Raw genomic sequence first — 23006 nt, 5'->3', positions numbered from 1 at the left:
CTTTGGTTCTTCCTTTTGCTACGGGAATGGGTCTGAGCAAGATAATAATCCTTATTGGCCTTCAGTTGCTTCCTTTAACAAGAAAGGATTACAGTGGATCATCACTTCTCAAAGTGTGGTCTGCCAACCCTGGGAAGGGTCCCAACACTGTCTTCTCATACTAATAACAAGATGCCATTAGCCTTTTCCAATGTGTTGGCCTTTGCGTCTGTTGCACTGATGGGACAAAAGGGAGAACTGGTAAAACTGCTCCTTAGCACCTTAGACTGAATTCAGGCAATGACCGCAAACTGTCCACACAGCCATATTCTTTACCAACACATCCTCTCAGTACAACAACACAGAAGCAGTACGAAATTTTAGTTTTATAAAAACCATGATCCTTACATGCCTTTTTAAAATTCTGTGTGATGAGATGGTTCATACTCATAGAACCTCTGCTGCATACCGAAGGACGACTTGAGGAAAAGCACTTGTGCCACGGAGTTGCGATGGTAAACTAGCAGCTTTTGTCCTGGAACACCACTTCTACTTGAAACTACATCTGACAGACACATGTTGAAAGAGCATGGTCAAACTTAGGTATTTGGCAGACATTTCCTCAAAAGTGAACGAACAGAGCTTGTCACTACAAGAAAAAACATCTGATGGTAACTGTTGCCAGTGATAAAAATCATTCTTAAAAGCAGCAGAAGTTTGGAAAACATGAATTCATCACTGGGAGCTTGAAGCTTCCCAATACTCGATGATTTTTGAGATGAGACTAGTGGTTACATTAACAAAGAGGATCTTTCAAATACTGAATAAAATGATGTATAGAAGATCTGCAAACTCAATGAGTTACCAATACCTGAGGCTATACGGATGGGTAAAAGACTCACTCAAGTGTAAGACAAACCAAAAAGTAGCAGAATACAAGAAGCACCTTGACATGGTTTCAAATTTCTCATCACAACTGAACTTTAAGAAGTGACCTGACTCATTTTAAAGTCAGTTACAGTTTTCAGACACATTTTGGTGTTATATTGAAAAAAAAAATAGACACAATTATCTGAAAAGGCTACTATACTCCCTCTGTTTCCAGTTACTGTAAAGCTGGATTTTGTACAAACACCCCAACATAAATGACATATCTCAACATACTGAATGTAAGGCCAGATATGAGACTCCGACATTTTTCATGAACCCAGACTTTTAACATATTTGCAAAAAACAAAAGTCAATGCCAGTCTTCTCACTAATTGTTTCTAATTACACAAATAGGTTATTTATATTAAGCTGTAATGAGCTTGTTATTTTAAAATGAATTCACAAATATATGTATATTTTCAGTTTATAATCTCAAATATGATAAATACCAATGCATATAACAGACATAAACAAATGTTCTTAGAGTCCTCAGATTTTTAGGCGTATAAAGGGGTCCTCAAACTAAAAAGTTCGAGAACTGCTGAACTAGATAAAATCTAATGTCCCAGCTCTTTTGAGATTCTATGATCTTTTTTTGTTGAGTATGTGAATGAGAACAGAAGATAAAATCTAGAAATGTCTTGCTATTGGTTGATAAGTTTTTGTTTCCTTCACTGTTGTTTCCTGTAAGAATATAATATGGCAGATCCATAGGACAGAGTTTTGAAAATAAAGCCTTTAAAGGTAATTTATCCTAATAAAAATATCAATTAAATGTCAGTAGTTGGAAATGTTAGAATGAAGATTCAATAGTAAAATGCTTGATAAAAATATAAAGGTGTAATGCTTCAGAAATTTATTTTACTTAGTTTGAATTTATATTCATGGTATATCTCATAAATTATATTTAAACTAATGTATTTTCCCCCAGTTTTAAGAAATGTCATCACAAGATTCTCTTGGTAGTATATAATCTTTTAAAACACCGTTTTTAAAGAACTTGTAACAAAACCACTCAAAATCTTTTAAAATTTTATCAAAACCAAACTAACACATTTTTGTTTCTAGTATAAGTTAGATGTTGGAATTTCTGTAAATATCTTTACAATTTTGGTGCCAATTAATTTACAGATGGACAGTATGTTTACTCCATTAAAGCATTACAAGACTTATGCATTTCTGTTATTAGTATTAGACTTTTACAAACATGAAATGCCTAGCCTACATTTCTGGCTTGCATAGCATCCTAAATACCTCTGTCAAACTTCTTTGCTTTTATCCCAGCTCAACTCATCATACCAACCATCTGCATAAATAAAGATGTAAGCATCTGTTATATGGCAAATGGTCTCAGGGGCAGATGTTTCCATCCTTGTGTTCATGTCACTGGGGCTGGATACATTATTTGAACAGATGTACACAATCTGAAAGTGTTGTGTCCCTCAGTGAAATGTCTCCAACTGCTTTCTATCAAAGAACATAAATGCTATTTGCACCTGCATTTATGTTAATAATATAAAGGCAGCGGGGGTTCTGACAAAGTGGAATGTGATGCTATGAAATATATTTGCATGGTTAATTGGAGCTTCTGAGAGACTCTGCTGCCAAATGGCCACACTGACATTGATACATGCCCAAGCGGACTCTCTGATTAGTGGCCTGCTTTTTAAGCAGTGGAAATATGGCTATTTCAAACAACAAAGATACTCATAATCTAAATTTACTAATAAGAATATTCTAAACCCTAGCACTTTATCTCAAAAATAGGAAAAATAACTTCCAGTATAAGGTCGACCTGATAAGCCTGAGGCCACCCAGGTCATTTCCATTTTGTTCTACGAGGAAATTTCTAGAGGTATGTGTGTTTTCCATTTGTACTTCTGTCAACAGCATAACATGCTAATAATCCATAGTAGTATTCTGCAGAGGTTATTACACTGGAAAGTTCCAATTTCCAACATTAAGTAAGTTAACCAAAACCAGCTTGAAAATGTCAATTTGTACTTGGTCTACAACATAAAATGGTACCAAAAGTCCAAGAACAGCATTTACACCACTAGTTAAGATCAAAATGTTTCCATACGAATGCCACATATTTGGAAACATAATATTTTGGTAATACTTAGGGAATGCCTCCCCCCCCACGCCCGCCAATAATGAGGTCACAAAGTCATGTTAACCACTAAACGCAAAGCATCAGATTATAGTGGTTCTCCTTGCTACTGTGCATTAAATGTGAGGGCTGAAGAGCTAAGAATTAGCATTAGTAGTTGTACTCACAGCTTTACGGAGCTAAGAACTTGTGGTCTCTTTCAAATAATATATTTATTACTTTATTTTTCTTTTTTTAAGATTTTATTTATTTGAGAGAGAGAGAGCACGAGTGTAGGGAAGGGACAGAGGGAGAGGGAGAAGCAGACTCTCCACTGAACAGGGAGCCAGATGCAAGGCTCCATTCCCAGGACCCTGAGATCATGACCTGAGCTGAACGCAGACACTTAACCGACTGAGTCATCCAGGCGCCCTACATTTATTACTTTATTAACTTGACACCGATAATATCAACTTTGCACAAAATTATTATACCTGAGTTAAATGTTACCCAAAGTAACTTATTCTGTAAATTATTCTGAGATTTACATTGTGCTTTAAAAGAATTTACAAGGTACATTTGTATACAGTTGATCCTCATTGTTTCCAGATTCCCTAGGTACAAATTCGCCTGCTTGCTAAAATTTCTTTGCAGTCCCCAAATCCATACCGGTGACACTTGCATGGTCCTCTGTGGACACGCACAAACGAAACACGTGAGTCACTCCATGTGCACACCCTCAGCAGTGGCTGATGTTCTGCCTTCCTTCAGCTCTTCTATTACAAACAAGTGTCATTTTCGTGCTCTATTTAGTGTCACATTTGTCTTCTTTTTTTCCTTTTTGGTTGGTGATCTCACTGTTTAAAATAGCCCTCAAGCACAGGGCTGCTATGCTGTCCAGTGTTCCTAAGTGTGAGAAGACACTGATGTGCCTTGTAGAAAAAATACATGTGTTAGATCAGCTTTGTTTAGGCATGAGTGATCATGTTTTGTCTGTGGGTTCAGGGTTAAGGACTCCTCACAAAACTAGGTTCTGTACTGATAGCTGATGAAAATGTTGTGTTGTGACCAGAGGCTCACAGGAACCTATATATGAGAAGTCACTACATGCCAAAGTGCTTGAAAGCCGGCCAGAGACAAAAAAAAAAAAAAAAAAAAAAAAAAAAAAAAAAAAAATTCAAGAAGTTTATAAAGAACCTGAAATAAGAATATTTTGGTAAACTTAGAAAAAAAAAAAAAGAATATTCACTACTTTCCCCAAGTGTTCCGTGAGTTCTAACATGCTATACTCACGAATACTAAAATGTTTATGTCTGGATGTATACTATGTAAAAAATATATACTATATTTTTAAGTCTTAATATTTTTAGGCTGTACCATAATTATTGTAAAAGCATTTTATTAAATCAGCAAATCCAGGTGTGTTTTTTTTCCCCCAGATCCAAATCTGAATTCACATGATACGCAGTAACGGCCACGACTGCACAGTTAACCACTGTACAGGTTTTGGAAATGAGTCGGGGTTGACAGCGCATATTTAGCTAACTGCAGTGGTTCCAAAGGGGGTCATTAAGACCCTCTTGCCTCAAAGCATCTGCTGTGTTCTCACCCCCATTTATTACTACTCTCATTGACTAAAAATAGCCCTTACAATTTGAAAACTATCTTTGAGCAATACAAATGTTATGACAGAGCTGAGAAGAACATTAGAAGACCCGGGTAAGGAGACCTTTCTACTTGCGGCACCCTTGCCTCGTCAATGGCAAAACTGAATTGTGAAGCCAGCAGAGGACAAAGAATTTGGAAAGACTCCAGTGAAACAGACTCTCCCTGGGCTTAAATGAAAACTCTTTCCTGTCCAATGAACAGCAGGATTTGTTTTAACCAACTACGTGGAGACTGACAATTCATCCTGCCTTCTCCAGGGTACAAACGTTGATCCTTCATCGGCATCACCACAGTGAACTTTCTAGCACACGGAAAACATAAGCTGTCCCCGTCAGAGAACCATGTGGCAGAGCTGCTCATTTGTATGTTTCCTTATCTGGCAAGTAAGTAAATTCATGTGCATTTTCAATCACTGTGGTGATTTTGTCTGTCCTTCAACAAATTTAAAGTAGAAGTTACAACAGCTGTAGTTGGCCTAATCCTGTTGTTGTCATGCTTTTTTTTTTTTTTTCCCAAAAGCGTGGTTTATTACTTGCTACGATTTGCTATTTTCCAACACAAAATGCCTACCCGTTATATTTCTATTATCTTGTCATTTGAAAATATCAAACAAAAAACCAGAAAGTTATGGGAAAACCATAAATCCTATCCCCAAATCCTAAATGCATGAGAAGGCAGAAAATTGTAATGAAGTAAGTCTAATGAACTTCTGGGGATTCGATAAGTAATTCTTTCACACAGAGAGGAATAATGATGACACTAAATTATAATGGAAAGCTTTTAATATACTACAAATTACCATTAGAGTGATACTATGATATTAAATCTCTTTATCCAAAATTAGAAAACATTTATATAGAAGGCACCAGAATTTCTAATTAGCTTCCTCCAGTTCTTTCCCAGCGTTAAATCCATATCCCTTGACCCCTAAATTCCACTTGGCTGTCTTCTATACATGTGTTAATGTCCTGAACAAATATCATCTCCTCTGGTGTGTTTCCCCCCCAAAACATCAGCCTGTGGCCTAACCAACTGTCCCTTCATCAGGTTCGCAAAGGACGTCATACTCACTTCTAATACAGCATTTGTCATGCGTTCTTCTAGTTAATTCATACATGTCTGCTCTTCTAATAGGATTTTATGTTTTGTAAAAGCACAGGCTGTGTCTGATTTATCTTTGGATCCCTCAGATCTTTAGATCTGACTGGTTAACTATTATATTGGTGATCATTAAATCTGCTCCCACCATGGAAATTTTGTTAGGAGATACTATGTGATACACTGGATTTTCTTAAGCCCCACAACTCTGTTGGTAATATCCTACCTGGATTTCATACATTAATATCTAGAATATATGTGCATGTGTGTTTACAAGTCTGAAATTTTTAAGTGTCATAATTTATAGATAGCCAGCAATGATGTGGTAAATAAATTACTCAGCATTTAATTAACAAATGACATGTGCCCAGCACACTTCTCATGTCATATAACTGATTACATTTAATGACAGAAATATAAATTAGTATGTTTGCTCAGAGAAAAACAGGGGAATGATCTAAAAATAGAACTAGAAATATTCTTTATAGATTTACAGTGTGACACGGGGGACAAATAGTGAGTTTTGGATTTTGATAGATCTGGGTTCATATCTTGGCTCAGTCACTTCCCTGACTGGTGATCTTGGTAAAAGTAACCAATCTCCCTGGACCTTTCAAATAAAGACTGTATCTCACTTATGGTGAGGACTAAAGAAAACAAAGACTGTAAAGTTGTGGGCAGAGTGACTACCACAGTGGAGGCACCTGATTAATTGAGTTCTTTTACTTATTGTATCTTTTCTCTGTTAAACTGTGGGCTTGGGGCTCAAGAATTCCTGGTCCCAAAAAGGCAGACAAAGTTTTTCCTAGAGCTACTGAACTCCTACCTAGGCTTGCAGGCGTTATTTTCTGGCCAAGCCCAGGGGGGTAACTAAGCTTATGCAACAGCGCCAGAGGTAGACATGAAAACGAAACAGAGTAAGCTTTCATGAGAAACAAAGGAGGCAGGAGGTGTGAGAGGTGACAGGAATGACTCCCCATATCAGCCGGAAACCAACCAGCTCAGTGCTTCGTTACACAAAGATGTATAACCTTTTAGAGATGGAGAAGAATATCTAGTAATCCGGGCTTTACTAATGGGGAAACCGAGGCTTACGAGCAAAATAAACAGCCGGCTGGCAGTAGATGTGGGGAAGGAGGCCAGCTTTCCTGACATTCAGTCCCGTGCTCTTCCTTCTAAGCAGTCACACGTCTAGCTCAGATGAACAAGGTGATACCAGCTAGGACACTAAGTTTCCAAACTCTTGATCAGCTACCTACTACGGCAAAAATCTGCCAAAGGATACACACCAGAAAACACTGAGAGAAAACGCACACTTTTTACTTCTAGTTAGGGTTGCTCTCGTCCTTTCTTGCCCTTGTGCTCAGCGCTGGATCTTGTGTGAATCTCAAGGACTCTTACTCTCTCTTGGCCAAATGTGTGGACCAGAAGTAAGCCAGAGGTCCTCTCTGTGTTTACTTCCCTTGCAATCCCATGGATCATGTTTGGTCTTTTAAGGCCAGTAGGCACCTGAAGCAGGAGGCAGCCACACTCATCTCATTATATCAGCCTCCTCAGATGTTGGGAGCCCAGATATTAATAACAACCATTAAGAGTATAGCCACTATCATCTTATAGTACCTAGTATACAAGTAGGAATATGCTGGGTGATTTCACGTGTATTATCTCCTTTCATCCCCACATGACGGTAGTACTTACTATGTTCATTTTATAGATTTATAGATGAGAAAGCTGAGTCAAGTGATGTGCCTAAGATATGCACTTCAGTGGTAGAACTGAGTGTAAGACCTAGACTCCATGCTCTTAACAGTTATGACGCTGCCTTTCCTTTTGGTAGAGAGATCAAAGAGTGTTTGCTTTGGTTAGGGTTCTTTGTGGCAAATTCCTTCCATTCACTAAAAGTTATGTCTTCCATGAAGGAAGCCCAATTTTGCATCATTAAAGATGTTATTTTTTTCACATACGTATCAAAACTTCTTTTGTGTAGAAGAGAATATGTAGGGGCAGGTGAAAGACTTGAATTCTTCCTAAAGGTCAGAGTTTGCTTTTGACAGTGAAGGAAATTTACTTACTCTTTATTCAGAAAAGACTCTATCTCCACCTATAAACTGCTTTTCTGAAACCTCTAGGAGTTCCTGTTAAAAAACCTTGACTTTCTTTATAAATCATGTGGAGTTGGGGAATGGTTTTTCCTGTTTCTTTTTAAATGACTGTGGGAAGAAACAAGTCAAAGAAATGTATTACTGAATATCCCCTCTCTCTACATGTGTATTGTGTGTGTGCGTGTGTATAAGAATATGTATATGTATATATATATAATTACATATTATGTATATTACATATATATGTATATAGTCTGCTCACGTAAACCGTCATCCTGCTTCACCAAAACCAATATATATATATATATAAAATATATATACATATATATAAAATATATATACATATATATAAAATATATATATACATATATATAAAAAATATATATACATATACATATTACATATATATGTATATAATCTGCTCACTTAAACACGTCATCCAGCTTCACCAAAACCAATACTCGATAATTGCATCTGACATCTATTGGTGCCAACTAACTGCCAGCTAATGGGCTGGGTTCCATGAGCTTTGTGTGGGATGAGATGGCCCTGCTCTCGTGGAGTTCTCAGTCATGGATACATGTCCTTCCATACACTTCAGTAATTTACCAAAGGAAATCAACTTTCCGATATAATTAGCATTTTGTTCTTAGTTCCAGGAAATAAATTACCTCTGGTCAGGGGATAGTGGGCTGACTGTGTCAATTTCCACTATTTATAACAAACGCGTTACCATTTTCCTCAGCACAGTTTATCTTACCTTGATCTTTTGGTGGTACTGATAAAGAATTCTGCATTATGATGTATTGGACTTGAATAGCAACTTCCCTAAAAATAACCAAGCACAAATAATAATTAGAAAAGAATTCAGATGCCTTGTTAATACATATGAAAAATGTACATTATAAGCTCTTTAAAAATTCTTCCTGTTTATAATGATCTGAGTAATAAGAAATGGATACTGCACTATTAAGAAACTAATGTTTTTATTTCCTCCTCATTTGTATACAGACTGGGTTGTACGGAGTGTACTGGTATGGGCTTGGAGGCGGAAGCAATGACACAGTGAGAGAGGAACTGTATCTGCATCTCTGCCCACGGTGGCAAAAAAAAAGAAAAGGTTGGCAAAATTAAGATTCCCTAAAAATGCCCTGCCAGATAATTATGTTTCATAAACTCTATTTAAGAAGAAATAACTCAAATGTTTAGCAATATGGATAAAGGTAGCATAATTGCAGTGTACTCATTTGATGAAATATAATTCAGTCATTAAGGTACAATTATGAAGATTATGTAGCAAGATGGAAAATGCACTGAATGAACATGGTAAATGTCATACACCCTAGGATACAACTATATAAAAAACAAAGGTATAGTAGAATGCATGACAGGAAATACGTTAAGATGTGTACTGGCAATGTGTTTGTTGAGGCACTTCAAGTGTTTTCGCCTCCAATTTAGCTATTTTCCAAATTGTCTATAATACAATGTATATTCAAAACATTTGAATATAAAAATAAGGCAGTGAAAGACCTTGAAAAAAATATAGGTAAATGTTTTATAAGCCCTCAAACACAGAAGTGTTTCAAACATGACGCCGAAGACAGAAGCCATTAAGGTAAAGATGGATGAATTTTTCTATTTAAAATTTTAAATGTTTTTAAATAGAAAATTAGCCAAAATTAAAAGGTATGATTTCTGCTACAGCCAAGACTGAGTAACAGAGACCAGATTTGTCCTCCTGCCTGAAACAAACCAAAATATAGACAAAATATGTGATATGATACTTCAAAACACTGGACAACAGATTACAAAAGGCTGTTCCCTCGGGAGACAGGAAATAAATGAGAAGAGCTGTATGACAATGTTGTAGGGAGGGAGAACCCTGGTGGAGATTCCCAGAGTAATGGAGAAAAGAGAGCTGCTTAGAAAGAGAAAGAAAGAGCAAAGAAGAGGGTCTGCATCAGGTACTGATCAGCACATGCAAGTAAAGAAACTACCTGAGGTCAGGGGAAGAGCCAAGGGGCTCAACACTCACAGAAGGGCAGGGATATCACCTCGTCCTACCAGCCAGACTGAAGAAACTCCTAATTCACAGGACATCAAATAGAGGACAAAGAAGGGTCTTGCCTTAGTCGGGGAAATAATCAAGCCCTACACCAAACATTTTTCTGGTTTCATATAATAAATTGTAAAGCAAGATTGAAAAGGAAAAAACCATTTCCAAGTGTCTTAACTGTACATTTAGAACAGACCTATAAAAATATCCATCACCCAACAAAGTCTAAAATTCATAATATCTGACATGTAATTAAAAATTATCAAGCATACAAAGAAACAGGAAAACATGAGCCATAATGCAGACAATGATCAAAACTGACCCTGATCTGACACACATGTTAGAATTAGCAGTCAAGAACATTAAGTTCTAACTGTAATTAAGGACTGCATTTCATATGTTCAAAAAGTTAAAAATAGACAGGAAGACAGGAAAGATATAAAAAAGACCCACATAAAATTTCCAGAGATGAAAACTATAATATATAAATGAAAATACACTGGATGGGATTAACAGCATATTACCTATGTCAAAAGAAAATGTTAGCAAACTTGAAGACATAGTAATTAGAGATTTTCCAAAATGAAACTCGGGAAGAAGGGAGTAAAAAAAAAAAAAAAAGTAAAGAAAAAGAAAAGAAAGGAATAAATGATTAGTGAGCTATAGGACAACTTCAAGCAGCCTAATATATCAGTAATTGGAGAGGAGAAAAATGGAAAGACAAAAAAAAATCATTTTAGAAATAACGGCAGAAATTTTTCCAAATTTGAGTAAAGCCATAAACACACAGACCCAAAAAGCTCAAAATTACCTGAAGCATAAAAAACAGTGAAAACTACACCAAAGCATATCATGACCAAATTGCTCAAAACTAGTGAAAAATATTTTTAAAGGCATTCCAAAGATTCATTACATATAGAGGATTTCTTGTTGGAAACAATGCAAGTGAGAAAACAGTGGAGCAACATCTTTAAAGTACTGAAAGAAAAAAACCTGTAACCTAGAATTCTATGTTCAGAGACAGTATGTTTAAAAAATAAAGGAGAAATGAAGGTATTTTATAAATACAAAAGCTGAAAAAATACAAGTTCACTTACACGATAAAAATGCTGAATGATGTTTTTTAGGCAGAAGGAATGCTAGATTAGAATATGATCTATACATAGGAAGCAAAAATAATAGAAATGGGAACTGTATGGTACAAGCCTTTTTTTCTTAATATTTAAATCTCCTAAAAATATAACTATTTGAATAAAAATAATTAAGAATGCAATGTGGGGTTTATAACATATGCAAGATGATATAACAATAGGACAAAAGTTGAGGGGGACTAATATAAGTATACAAATGTAAAGTTCTTTTATTATCAGTGAAGTGGTACAATATGACTGCAAGGTAGATTATGATAAGTTAAACATGTATATTATACATCTCAAAGGAACAATGAAAATCACAAAACAAAGAATTTTAGCTTTTACTAACAATTAAAAAATGGAATCATAAAAATACTCAGTTTTTCAAGGGAAAACAGAAGAAGAGAATAAAACAGATGGGACAAATAGAAATAACACAGCAAGATGATAGATCAAAACCTAATCATATCAATAATCATATTAAATATAAATGATCTAAATATCCCAATAAAAGATAAAGTTTGGCTAAAAAAGCAAGACCCAACTATATGCTGCCTATAAGAAAGGCAATTTAAATATGGAGATACAAATTTATTGCCAACATTTTGGCAATAAATTTGATAATTATAAGTAAAAGAATGGAAAAAGATATATCATGTTTGTACCAGATAAAAGAAAAGTAGAGTGGCTATATTAGTATCAGAAAAAGTAGATTATAAAGCAATGAATATTACCAGGCAAAAAGAAGGTCATTTCATAATTATAAAAGGTCAACTCATCAAAAAGATATAATAATCCCAAATGTTTATGGTCCAAATAATTGAGCTTCATAATACATAAAACAAGAACTAATAGAACTGCAAGGAAAAACAGACAATAATTCATAATCAATACTCAATAAGAGACAGAAAATCACTAAAGATATTAGAGGTCAACTTGACCTAATTGATATTTATAAAACATTCCACCCAATACCACAAAATATACATTGTTTTCAAGTGCACATGAAATATTTATCAAGACAGACTATATTCTGGGCCATAAAAGAAGTCTCAATACACTTAAGAGGATTCAAGTCATATAATGCATGTTCTCTGACCACAGTGAAATTAAAGTAGAAAACAAAAAACACAAATATTACCTGGAAAATCTTCAAATATTTGTTAATTAAGTTACACACTTATAAATAACCTATGGATTCAAAGAAGAAATCAAAATGAAAATTATAACATTTTTTGAACTGAATGAAAAGCAAATACAACATACCAAAAAGCAGTTCACAGAGAGAAATTTAGAATACTAAGCATCTCTTTTAGTAAAGAAAGTAGGCCTCAAGTCAACAACCTCAGTTTCTACCTTAAAAACCAGAAAAAGCAAATTTAACCCAAAGTAAGTGGAAGAAAAGAATAAGAGATTGGACAGTAAATAAGTGAAATGAACAACAGAAAAACAGATAAAAATAAATCAAAGGCAGACTCTTTAAGAATATCAATAACTTTGATAAACCTTTAGCTTAATTAATCAGAAGAAAGAAGACACAAATGACCAGTTATCAGGAATAAGAGAGGTAACCTCACTATAGATATATTAAAAAGATAATAGGGATAATTACAAACAACATTTTGGCAATAAATTTGATAATTTAAACTAAATGAACAATTTTCCTGAAAAACACAAATTACCAAAGCTCACTCAAGAAGTGACATTACATTTTCAAAGAAATTGAATTTCTGGTTAAAAATCCTTCCTTGAGGAAAACTCCAGTCCGCAACGGTTGGTTTGTGGAAATCTAATGAATATTTAAAGAAGAAACAATACCAATTATGCACAAATTCTTCTAGAAAACTGAAAAGGAGGGGGAATTATAACAATCTAATTCTATGAGGCCAATATTATACAGATATTATACAATATTAAAACCAGACAACTAGAAGGAAAGAAACCTCCAGACCAACATTCCTCTTAACACGAATGCAACAATTACAAACTAAATTTTAGACCAGACAAAGACAATACAAAAAGAGAAAACTACAAGCCAATATCCCTGATGAACACAGATGCAATAATCCTCAACAAAACACTAGCAAACTGAATTCAACAATACATTAAAAAAATTATTCACCATGATCATGTAAGATGTATTCCAGAGATGCAAGGGTGGTTCAATATTTGAAAATCAATCAATATGATACCTCGCATTAACAAGAGAAAGGACAAAAACACATTATCATCTCAATAGATGTAGAAAAAGCATTTGACAAAATACCACATTCATTCCTGATTAAAAACCCCTCAACAAAGTGGATTAGAGGGAACATACCTCAACATAATAAAGGCCATATTTGAAAAACCCACAGCTAATATCATACTCAATGTGGAAAAACTAGGAGCTTTTCCCCCAAGATCAGAAACAAAACAAGGATGTCCACTCTCACCACTTTTATTCAACAAAGTATTGGAAGTCCTAACTACAGCTATTAGATAAGAAAAAGAAATAGCAGGCATCCAAATTGGTAAGGAAGAAGTAAAACTTTCACTATTTGCACGTGACATGATACTATATATAGAAAACCCTACAGAGACACCCCCCCCCAAAAAAAAGACTCCACTATTAGAACTTATAAATGGATTCAGTAAAGTCACAGGATACAAAATTAATATACAGAAATCTGTTGCATTTCTGTACACTAACAAAGAAGCAGCAGAAAAACAAATTAAGAAAACAATCCATTTACAATTGCACCAAAAAGAAGAAGAAAACCTAGGAATAAATTTAACCAAGGAGTTGAAAGACCTATCCTCTGAAAACTATAAAACACTGTTGAAAGATATTAGAGACAACACAAACAAATGAGATGATATTCCATGCTCAGGAACTAGAAGAATATTACTAACATGTCCATAGTACCCAAAGCAATCACAGATTCAATGCAATCCATATCAAAATATCAACAGCAGTTTTTCACAGAATTAGAAAAAGTAATACTAAAATTTGTATGGAACGACAAAAGACCCCAAATAGCCAAAGCAATCTTGAGAAAGAAGCACAAAGCTGAAGGCATCACAATTCCAGATTTCAAACTATACTACAAAGCTACAGTAATCAAAACAGTATGGCAGCAGCACAAAAACAGACACACAGATCAACAGAACAGAAAACAGAGCCCAGAAATAAACCCATGATTACAGGGTCAGTTAATCTATGCAAGAGGAGGCAAGAATATACAATGGGGAAAAGACTGTTTTTTCAATAAATAATGTCGGGAAAACTGGACCACTACATATAACTGGGTCACTTTTTTACACCATACAAAAAAATAAACTCAAAATGGATTAAAGAACTAAATATGAAATCATAAAACTCCTAGAAGAAAACACAGGTAGTAATTTCTTTGACATCAGCCTTAGCAACATTTCTTCCCTCAGGCAAGGGAAACAAAAAGCAAAAATAAACAATTGGGACTACATCAAAATTTTGCTTTCAGCACATCAAAAGAAACCAACAGAACAAGGCAACGCACTTAATGGGAGATATTTGCATGGAGACTCTGGGGGATATTTTTGCAATATGCATCCTGAGCCTTAAAGTTCTGCATTCCTCTTGATTCATACCTTCCTTCCACTGCAGAAAGTCATCATGATAATGAGCAAAACTATACTGCCATCCATCTTCATTATCATCATCTTTATTACCTTTTTAAAATTCTTCAGGGTGCCATTTAAAATACACACAAAAAGTAAAGCCCCTAGGTAAATTAGGATATTTTTACAATAAAGCTATTACAAACAATGTTTCTTAAAATATTTAAAATATGAAAAATGCTTATCATACATTTTTGTATTAAGGGGCTGGTTACAGAGAGGTATGGTTCAATACTTTCCCCCATATATGTATGAGGAAAACTACCAAATATTAAAAGGGGATATTTCTTAGCTGAGCACGGAGCCCAACGCAGGGCTCAATCCCAGGACCCCGAGACCATGACCTGAGCTGAAATCAAGAGTCAGATATTCAACCAACTGAGCCACCCAGGCACCTCTAAAAGGGGCTATTTCTGAGTGGGGGATTAAATTACTGCGTACTTTCCTTTTCACCTTATGGATATATGACTAAGTTTCCTTAATGAATAAATACTATCTTTGCCATCAGAAAAGAAAACAAAAGACAAGTCTTTATATTATTGCTCTGGAATGCTACATGAGATAAGGAGTGCCATTAAAATAATTTTACCTGTACCCCCAATAGTTTGGTATTTAAAGTAGAAAATTTGCTCAAATGGAGTCTAATGTCATCCTCTGCCACATAAAGCACTGCTGTATTTAACTCTACTATAATTATGAAAAATGAATAAATTAGGTAATAAATGCACCTAATGCTTATTAAAGAAAACTTATGAATAATCATAATCTTGCATCTTCTGATTGGGCTGAAAATAAAAGTGCCTTATATACATGTGCTAGAGGAAAAGTGGCATAAAAAGTCACATAAGATCTAACAGTATTTTTCAAATATCACACGAGCAAAGTCAATATGCATCTTTTCTCAAGGCACCATGATACAGGACTAGCAGTCAGTGCGTCCTTCACGGTATATACAATTTCTGATAACTATAACCTGACTTTTCTCACTAGAATGCTGAAAGGTATATTAAGTAGAAAAATCTACCTGAAAGGAAAAAAATGTTAATGCGTGCAAACAGTGAATGCCATCAATTATAGCAAGACTTAAGACAATATGCTTTATAAATCACTCATATGAGTACTTTTAATTTCAGTTAATGTGGCATTTTTTAAGAGTTGGTTGAAAATGAAAATCAGTTGAATTGGTTACTTGAGAAGTGACAGCTTGATGGTACCGGAAACGGAAATCTCCCATTTATTCCTAGTTGAGGAAAGCTAAGGCAGACATTGCCTTGTCTTTGTTATGCTACCTTGCCCTAAAAATAAATTTAGATAAAGAACCTTACAGAATATATAAAAATCACCGACTCCGTGCTCAATGAGCTTACTAACATTAACCACAGTGTGATTATGTGTTTAAGGGCATGCTCTGTAGTGTGCATATGGGCACCAACCAGAGCTGCAACATGGCTGTTCATCTAGGTTATTATTTCTAGGGAACCATTTCCTAGAGAAGAAACATGTCATACATCACCTGCCTGATACACTGTCATTCAGATAAATGCCATAATATAATAAAAGTGGCCAGGAGAACCTGAAATATGAAAATATTTAAAAAGGTAATAAAGTTTTGGGTCCCTTACCATTGGTCATTTGTAACAGGCTCTTCTTTATATGTTAAGATAATGTGATTGGGTAGGAGCTCGTCCCACAGGCCTTCCCTAGTTTTGATTCTACTGTGACTTTCGATTTTAAAGTACTGTGCAGTGACTCTTGCACCGGTTCCAGGTTAGAGGCTAGCACTGGAATGGGTAAATCCACACGTGAGAGCTTCACTGACACCAACTCTTCCGCACTGAGTGCTTCCTATGCGTGGGACCTACCAGGTAACGCACACATACCTCTTAGCTTCACGTGAGGATCAGCAGTTGTCACCTTTCAAGTCAAGAAGCTGAGGTTCAAAGAAATGAAGCAACATGTGCAAGTTCACCAGGATGAGCCAGAATTAATGTCCTCAGGTATGTGTCTGATTCCTAAATTCACATACGTGCTCTCCCACGTGCAGATTCTCCTTCCCTCTCCATACGGCCTCCCTTTTTTTTCTCTGATGCACACATGAACACACACACAAGTGTGCACCACGTCAATGGAAATACGCACAGAACGTTTTTGGGCTGGATACTAGAATCAAAGGAAAATCAGCGACACAATGAATGGGAACAAGGTAATGGGGAAAAGTGATTTAGTGAAGCTGGGAGATGACGAACCTGGACAATAAAAGAATTCAGGGAGCAATGACAGTCATCTTCCATATGTGCAGAGAAGCTATTTGGAAGGAGGATTGGAGGCACCCTCTGTAGCTCCAGCAGGCAGCACTAAGACCAGTGAGGGAGACAAGCGATAAGGGGGCAAATTTCACCCAGATACAAGGAAGAACTTCCTCATGACTACTGATACTCAACTATGCAACCGAGTCCACAGCGAGCTATGGGACACATTAAATTCTGCTACTGAAAAAGTTGAGGGAGAAGCTGACTGAAGCTTTGGTTTTCTGCCATAATACATCCAGTACACCTTAGGAACATGGGAGTAAAGGACTGAGAAAGGTTGTATGACCCCAGACAACATATAACTGAAAAAGCCACCTTCTTTTATGTATTAAGGAAATGAAACCGATCATGACACAAAGGAGGAAAAAAAGAAACTGCTTGAATGAACTCATACTTGTCAAGTATTCAACATTGCCCCTGTCCTTTATATACTCAGGTATTGTTTGAAAAAATGTAATGCACTTGAGGATAAATTTTTCTAGCTTGTTTTAAGTAATTTCATACAACAAACACATATACAAACGTATACTCCAATGTAGTAATCACATTCTTTTTTCATATTAGGGGCCTGGCTGGCAGGACAGAGTGCTCCTTCCAGGGCTAACTAATCCTGGAGACAGCAAACAACTCCCCTGTGAACACTCGTTTCATATGCAAACAAACCAATCCAGGGTCCACACCCCCAACCACCTCCATTATCTTACTGTCACACAACTTGCCAATATTTTCCCAGGCCTAAATCACGCCAGGTCAGGAACAGGCCAAAGAGGACCACCCTACGGCCTGGAGCTGCTAAAATCATCCCAACTAGCCAATCCTACACTGCTTATCTTGCCCTGCCTGGCCTCTCCCAGGAAGACCACAATAAAGGCCCTAGGCCATACTTTCCCATAGCTCCTTCTGCCTCCTGACCAACCCTGGAACTTTCCAACATGGCCCTGGATGCATGGCACGCCCTCTCAGGATCTGTAAGAGACAAACTCCTTTTTCAAAGGTAGTCTTCCCTGTGTCTTTCACCTTACCACACCTGAAACAAATCCCAGATATACTTTAAGAAAAACTAAAATGTGAATATCACTTCAAAAGGTTCCCTCATTAACTGAAAAATTTCCCTTGTGCTCCTTATAGTTAATCCCCACCCCTCATGACTGGACCCAGGCAGTCACTGATGCCGTCACTATAAATTAGCTTTGCTTGTTCTAGGATTTCATATCACTTCGTATCAATAAAACAGTATGAATTCTCTTATTGTACACATCTATCATTCCTTTCTCTTGTTAAATGGTATTCGATCCTAAGACTATAACACAATTTGTTTACCCATGCACCCACTGATAGGCGTTTTCCTTGTTGCCAGTTTTGGGATATCATGAAAAACACTGCTACAAATATTTGTGTCCAAGTCTTTGTGTAGATAAACGTGTTCACACCTCTTGGGTGAAAGCCTGGAGTGGAATTTAGCCGAGGGTGGTATATTAATTGTATGTTTAACTTTATAAGTAATTAATCACTTGTTTTCCAAAGTGGTTGTACTATATTCCATTGATTTAAAAAACTACCTCTGCTAGGCAAAGATTGAATTCATGTTTTTTAAGATTGTTACATAAATAAGAGGACCTGAATCCCTTAAGGTTCAATTTTGTTAAAATAATAGAAGTACATAAATTCTGACTAAGAGTAGTATTCATCATTCACTCAATTGTAATAAATGCTTATTCCTATCTCTGTCTTATTTAAGAAACAAATAATAAAATTCTCAAATTGGTACTAAAGGATTAGAAAAGCTGAAAGAAAATCTATAAATTTTGATCCACTTAGAAAATTCTTAGTGCTTCATTAATATAATGTATTAATATTTGACAATCTCCTTCCTTCCCTAAATGACTGCATGCTGCTAATGAGTTCAGTAAGAAAGCCCCTCTTTGAATTCAGATATTTCTGAATGTCAGCCACTGACAGAGTAAAGTGCTTTACAGAATCATCCCAGGGGACTAATTTGTTTAAGACCCTTCAAGGTAACTTTTCTACTTGGAGTTGGGGAAACTTTGCAAGTACATAGTCCTATTTCCCCTAATTTTTTAGATGGGTCGTTAAGGTGGTCTCACCAGATACTCACTACTGTTCTCCAAACCAAAAAACCCTAAAAGACTAGACTGACCCTTAATTTTCAGGACCATGTTCCAGCCCAATCTCAATGAGTTAAATGCAATGTAGTGAGTTAAAAGCTGTAAAAGGATCAGCGAACTAAGTAAGAAGATATACATTTTTTACTAAAACTTCTTACTTTGTGGCCTTGGAGATGTCATTTTATCTTTTTTTTCTGTTTCATGAAGTCCCCCCAAATTAGGAAGGGAGAGATAATAACACGTAACCGGTTTGACCGATTAGAAAGCGTTAAACTAAATCTTATGTGTTGAAAATACACTGTAAAAAAAAACAACAAAAAACAAACTATTCAAAAAACAGTATGTTTTATGTTAACAAAGTTTTCCAGGATTCTTCCAAAAGCAAAGAAATGGTTATTACTATCTTTGGCATTTCCAAGGGAAAGAAGGTAATATAGTAGAACAGACTTAGAAATACAACAACGTTACTTCCAACCTTACGTAAGATCTAATCATTTGCCCTCATAAAGCGCACGTACATATGGATACTCGGGTTTCTTACCATGTGCTGTACGTACGACTGAACAAGGCAGGATGTTTCAGAGGGCATTTTTCTGTCTCAATCAAAATCTATTTAGGAAAATATGTTCTAGCCTGAGACCTTCATGTCTTTTCCCTTCACAGGATTTCTATATAATTTCTTTCAACTCCCGTGGCTCTAAGTACAATTCCACATTTGTATTTCTAGTTCCCAGGTTCCAGGGCGAAATGTTCTCTACTTACTACATATCTCCACTTGGCTACCTGCAGACTAAATGTAGCTCCTGCTTCCTCTGAAAGTGTTTTTCGAAATTATCGTCTCTGCTCCAAAGCCATTACTGCCTTAGGTGAGGTCTTGCTGCTATGACAACAGCCCCCTCAATTGTCCCCCCGCCTCCCAGCTTTCATCCTTCCAACTATGCTTTGCGGTACAGCTAGAACTCTCTTTCCATTTTTCCTTTTTAACGAAAACATTTTGTATTTTATTTAGATTTGTTGAGGTATAACTGACAGATAAAACTGTACATAGAGTGTACAATATGATGATTCAATGTATGCATACTTTGTGAAATGGTTACCACAACCAGGGTAATTAAGATAGCCCATCATCTCGGGGCGCCTGGGTGGCACAGCGGTTAAGCGGCTGCCTTCGGCTCAGGGCGTGATCCCGGCGTTATGGGATCGAGCCCCACATCAGGCTCCTCCGCTATGAGCCTGCTTCTTCCTCTCCCACTCCCCCTGCTTGTGCTCCCTCTCTCGCTGGCTGTCTCTATCTCTGTCAAATAAATAAATAAAATCTTCAAAAAAAAAAAAAGATATCCCATCATCTCACATAGTTACATGTGTGTGTTCGTGCACACATGTGCACATGCATCGAGAACACTTAACGTCTCCCTTTCAGCAAATTTCAAGGAAACAACACAGTATTACTAACTATAGTTGCCATGTTGTACGGTAGATCCCCAGAGACAAGCACTTTCAACTCTCAGAGCTGATCCTTCTGGCATTTGTATCTCCATATCTGTGGATAACATGCTTACGACCCTACTCTCGATTGGTCAGTTTTAGGCATAAAACTGTTTTATCTACTGTTGTTTCACTGTGGAGTATGAAGAGCTGTCTGTATCTTTCTCTCCCCATCAATAAAAATCCTGCTTAATCACTTTTCTGAGTCTAGAATTCCAGGTTGAAATTTAAAGGCGTTGTTCCACCGTCTTTTGGTTTCCAATGCTGGTGTTAACAAATCCAAAGTTATTTGTGGTCCTTCGTATGCAGTCCGTTTTTATTTTTTCTCTATGGAAACAATGTTTAGAAATTTCACAATTTCGTATCTCAGCATACTTTCATCCATTTGCCAAGTGTCTGGTGGGCCTTTTCACCCTGGAAACTCTTACATTCAGACCCTGGGTTATCCAATTTTCTTCTTCAGATTTCCTAATTTACTTTTCTCTGCTTTTTCCCCTTGAACTCTTATTATTCAGATGTCCATCCTCCCTGGACAATTACACTCCCCCCCCCCCTTCCTGTGTTTTCTCTCTTTTATTTTTTCTTCTTTCTGGAAAAAAGTATCTTCCGGTGTTTGAGTTCCAACTGTCATCTTTACCCAGTGGTCCATGAGTGGTCTTTTTTTGTTGTTTTTGTTTATTTTTTCTTTAACGTAATCTCTACACCTATGTGGAGCTCAAACTTACTACCCTGAGATCAAGGGTCCCATGCTCCATGGACTGAGTCAGCCAGGCACCCCCATGAATGGTCTTTTTAATGCAAATGTAATCCTGCTTTTCCTAGGCCTCAAGTGGCTCCCTGGTGTCCACAAGATAAAGTCTGACCTCTTTCTCATAGCACATGAGGCCTTCCATAAACTGGCCTGTGGGGTCATCGACGCTCCACTATTAAGAGCTGCATCTCCAAGGCAACCAAACAGGTCCACTCCTATGCCTCCACAGTTCTTCATGGAAAGGCCTTCCCTACCCTGTCTTGCTACATAATTCCTACCTACCTTCCTCTGCAATGTCCACTTGGCCAATTCAAGGCATTTTTACTGATCTGTCCATTATCTTCTAACACACTTTGGCTCTCTCTTAGCATGTAGCACCTGTTTAATCTGTCTGGTTCCCCCTTAATTTTGTGAGTTTCTTGATGGCAGGGACAATGTTATATTTATCTCTGTATTTCCAGAACCTAGAGGTGACTCATCTACAATAAGGTTTAGTAAATGTTTATTGAATGAATAAAAGTCACTAGTCCTATAAAAACAGTAGTGCTAGAAATTATTTAACAATACATGCATAGTTCCACCTAGTGCTTTTTATACCATTTAAATATTTTAGTTTGCAATAGTAAGTTCCTAAAATTCTGAGTAATTTTTTCATGAATAGTGATTTTTAAAATCTGAAGCAATGTCTTTTTAATTTTGCCATTATGACACTTTTCCATAACCTAAAGTGACAGATAACTGACTAAGTTAATTTTTTCAGTAGTAAATTTCCTTTGATTATGAGAGATTGCCTGGTTGTATTTTAGAAGGACTGAAACACTCCTAAAATGACTTAAAAAATACCTTATGTAACTGTAAAAAAAAATGTCCTACTTTCAATTTCTCTAGTACCAGGCTTGGGGCTTTTCAGACAGATCAACACTGTTTTAAGTGTCATCGCCTACCGATAGAAAGTCCTAGGAAACAATGATTCCCAGCATTATCTATAAGTGCAATACGCTGGTGCTGCAGCTTTTCTGTTAAAAGGTCTTCGTGCTTTTTTTAGTCCCATGTAAAAACACTCAAGTTTTGGCAAGTTTTAACAAACAGGCATCCTCCCATTTCTTATTTCTTCAAATGTAAAAGATACAGATGTAAGAAAAATATTTGGGTGTTTCTACATCAACCAGAGCATCCTTGGAATTTCCCGCCTGGATTCTCAAGGCTCAAAGAATGAAGCTGCTCAGACCAGTGAGGTTACCATTATGACGAAGATGAAAGCAATGCGAAAAAGAACTGCACCACTTGGTAATAAATGACACTCATCAGGAAAAGAAATGCTTAAAATAAAGATACTGTCATTTACACATTCATGATATAGACACATATTGTGAAACTGTTCATTATTTCACTCCCTTGGATCATTCTGGCTGGTGGTGTTTTTCAATCAGTTTAGATTTAATTCCTTACTCTGAAATAATCACGTCTCCGCCATTCTTGCTCTTCTCCTGTCTACATTCAGGGATGCAATCATCTTTAAACGAAGTAGGTTTACGGCAAATTGGTATAATTTCAAGATCATGTTGGATTCCTCACATTCTTTTTCTCTCCTAAATCTTACTTGCTGCCAAGCACCATGGAGTTTGGGTTTCA

At 36.3% G+C, this 23006-nt stretch overlaps 1 protein-coding gene across 5 annotated transcripts in view; it reads right to left on the bottom strand.

Annotated features, from left to right (window-relative positions):
- The window catches only part of ZNF438 (zinc finger protein 438), a 172107-nt gene that overhangs the window by 17318 nt on the left and 131783 nt on the right, over positions 1 to 23006 (bottom strand). For all 5 annotated transcript variants that reach the window (XM_057304628.1, XM_057304627.1, XM_057304626.1 and 2 more), the window contains one exon: positions 8630 to 8697. In XM_057304628.1, the coding sequence (XP_057160611.1) occupies positions 8630 to 8697 (68 nt within the window). The remainder of the gene's footprint in view (positions 1 to 8629; positions 8698 to 23006) is intronic.

The sequence above is a fragment of the Ursus arctos genome, unplaced genomic scaffold, assembly GCF_023065955.2.
Source record: "Ursus arctos isolate Adak ecotype North America unplaced genomic scaffold, UrsArc2.0 scaffold_30, whole genome shotgun sequence".
In the NCBI taxonomy this organism is placed as follows: Eukaryota; Metazoa; Chordata; class Mammalia; order Carnivora; family Ursidae; genus Ursus; species Ursus arctos.
Note: the sequence above shows the minus strand (reverse complement) of the source record. Positions and strands in the feature narration are given on the sequence as shown.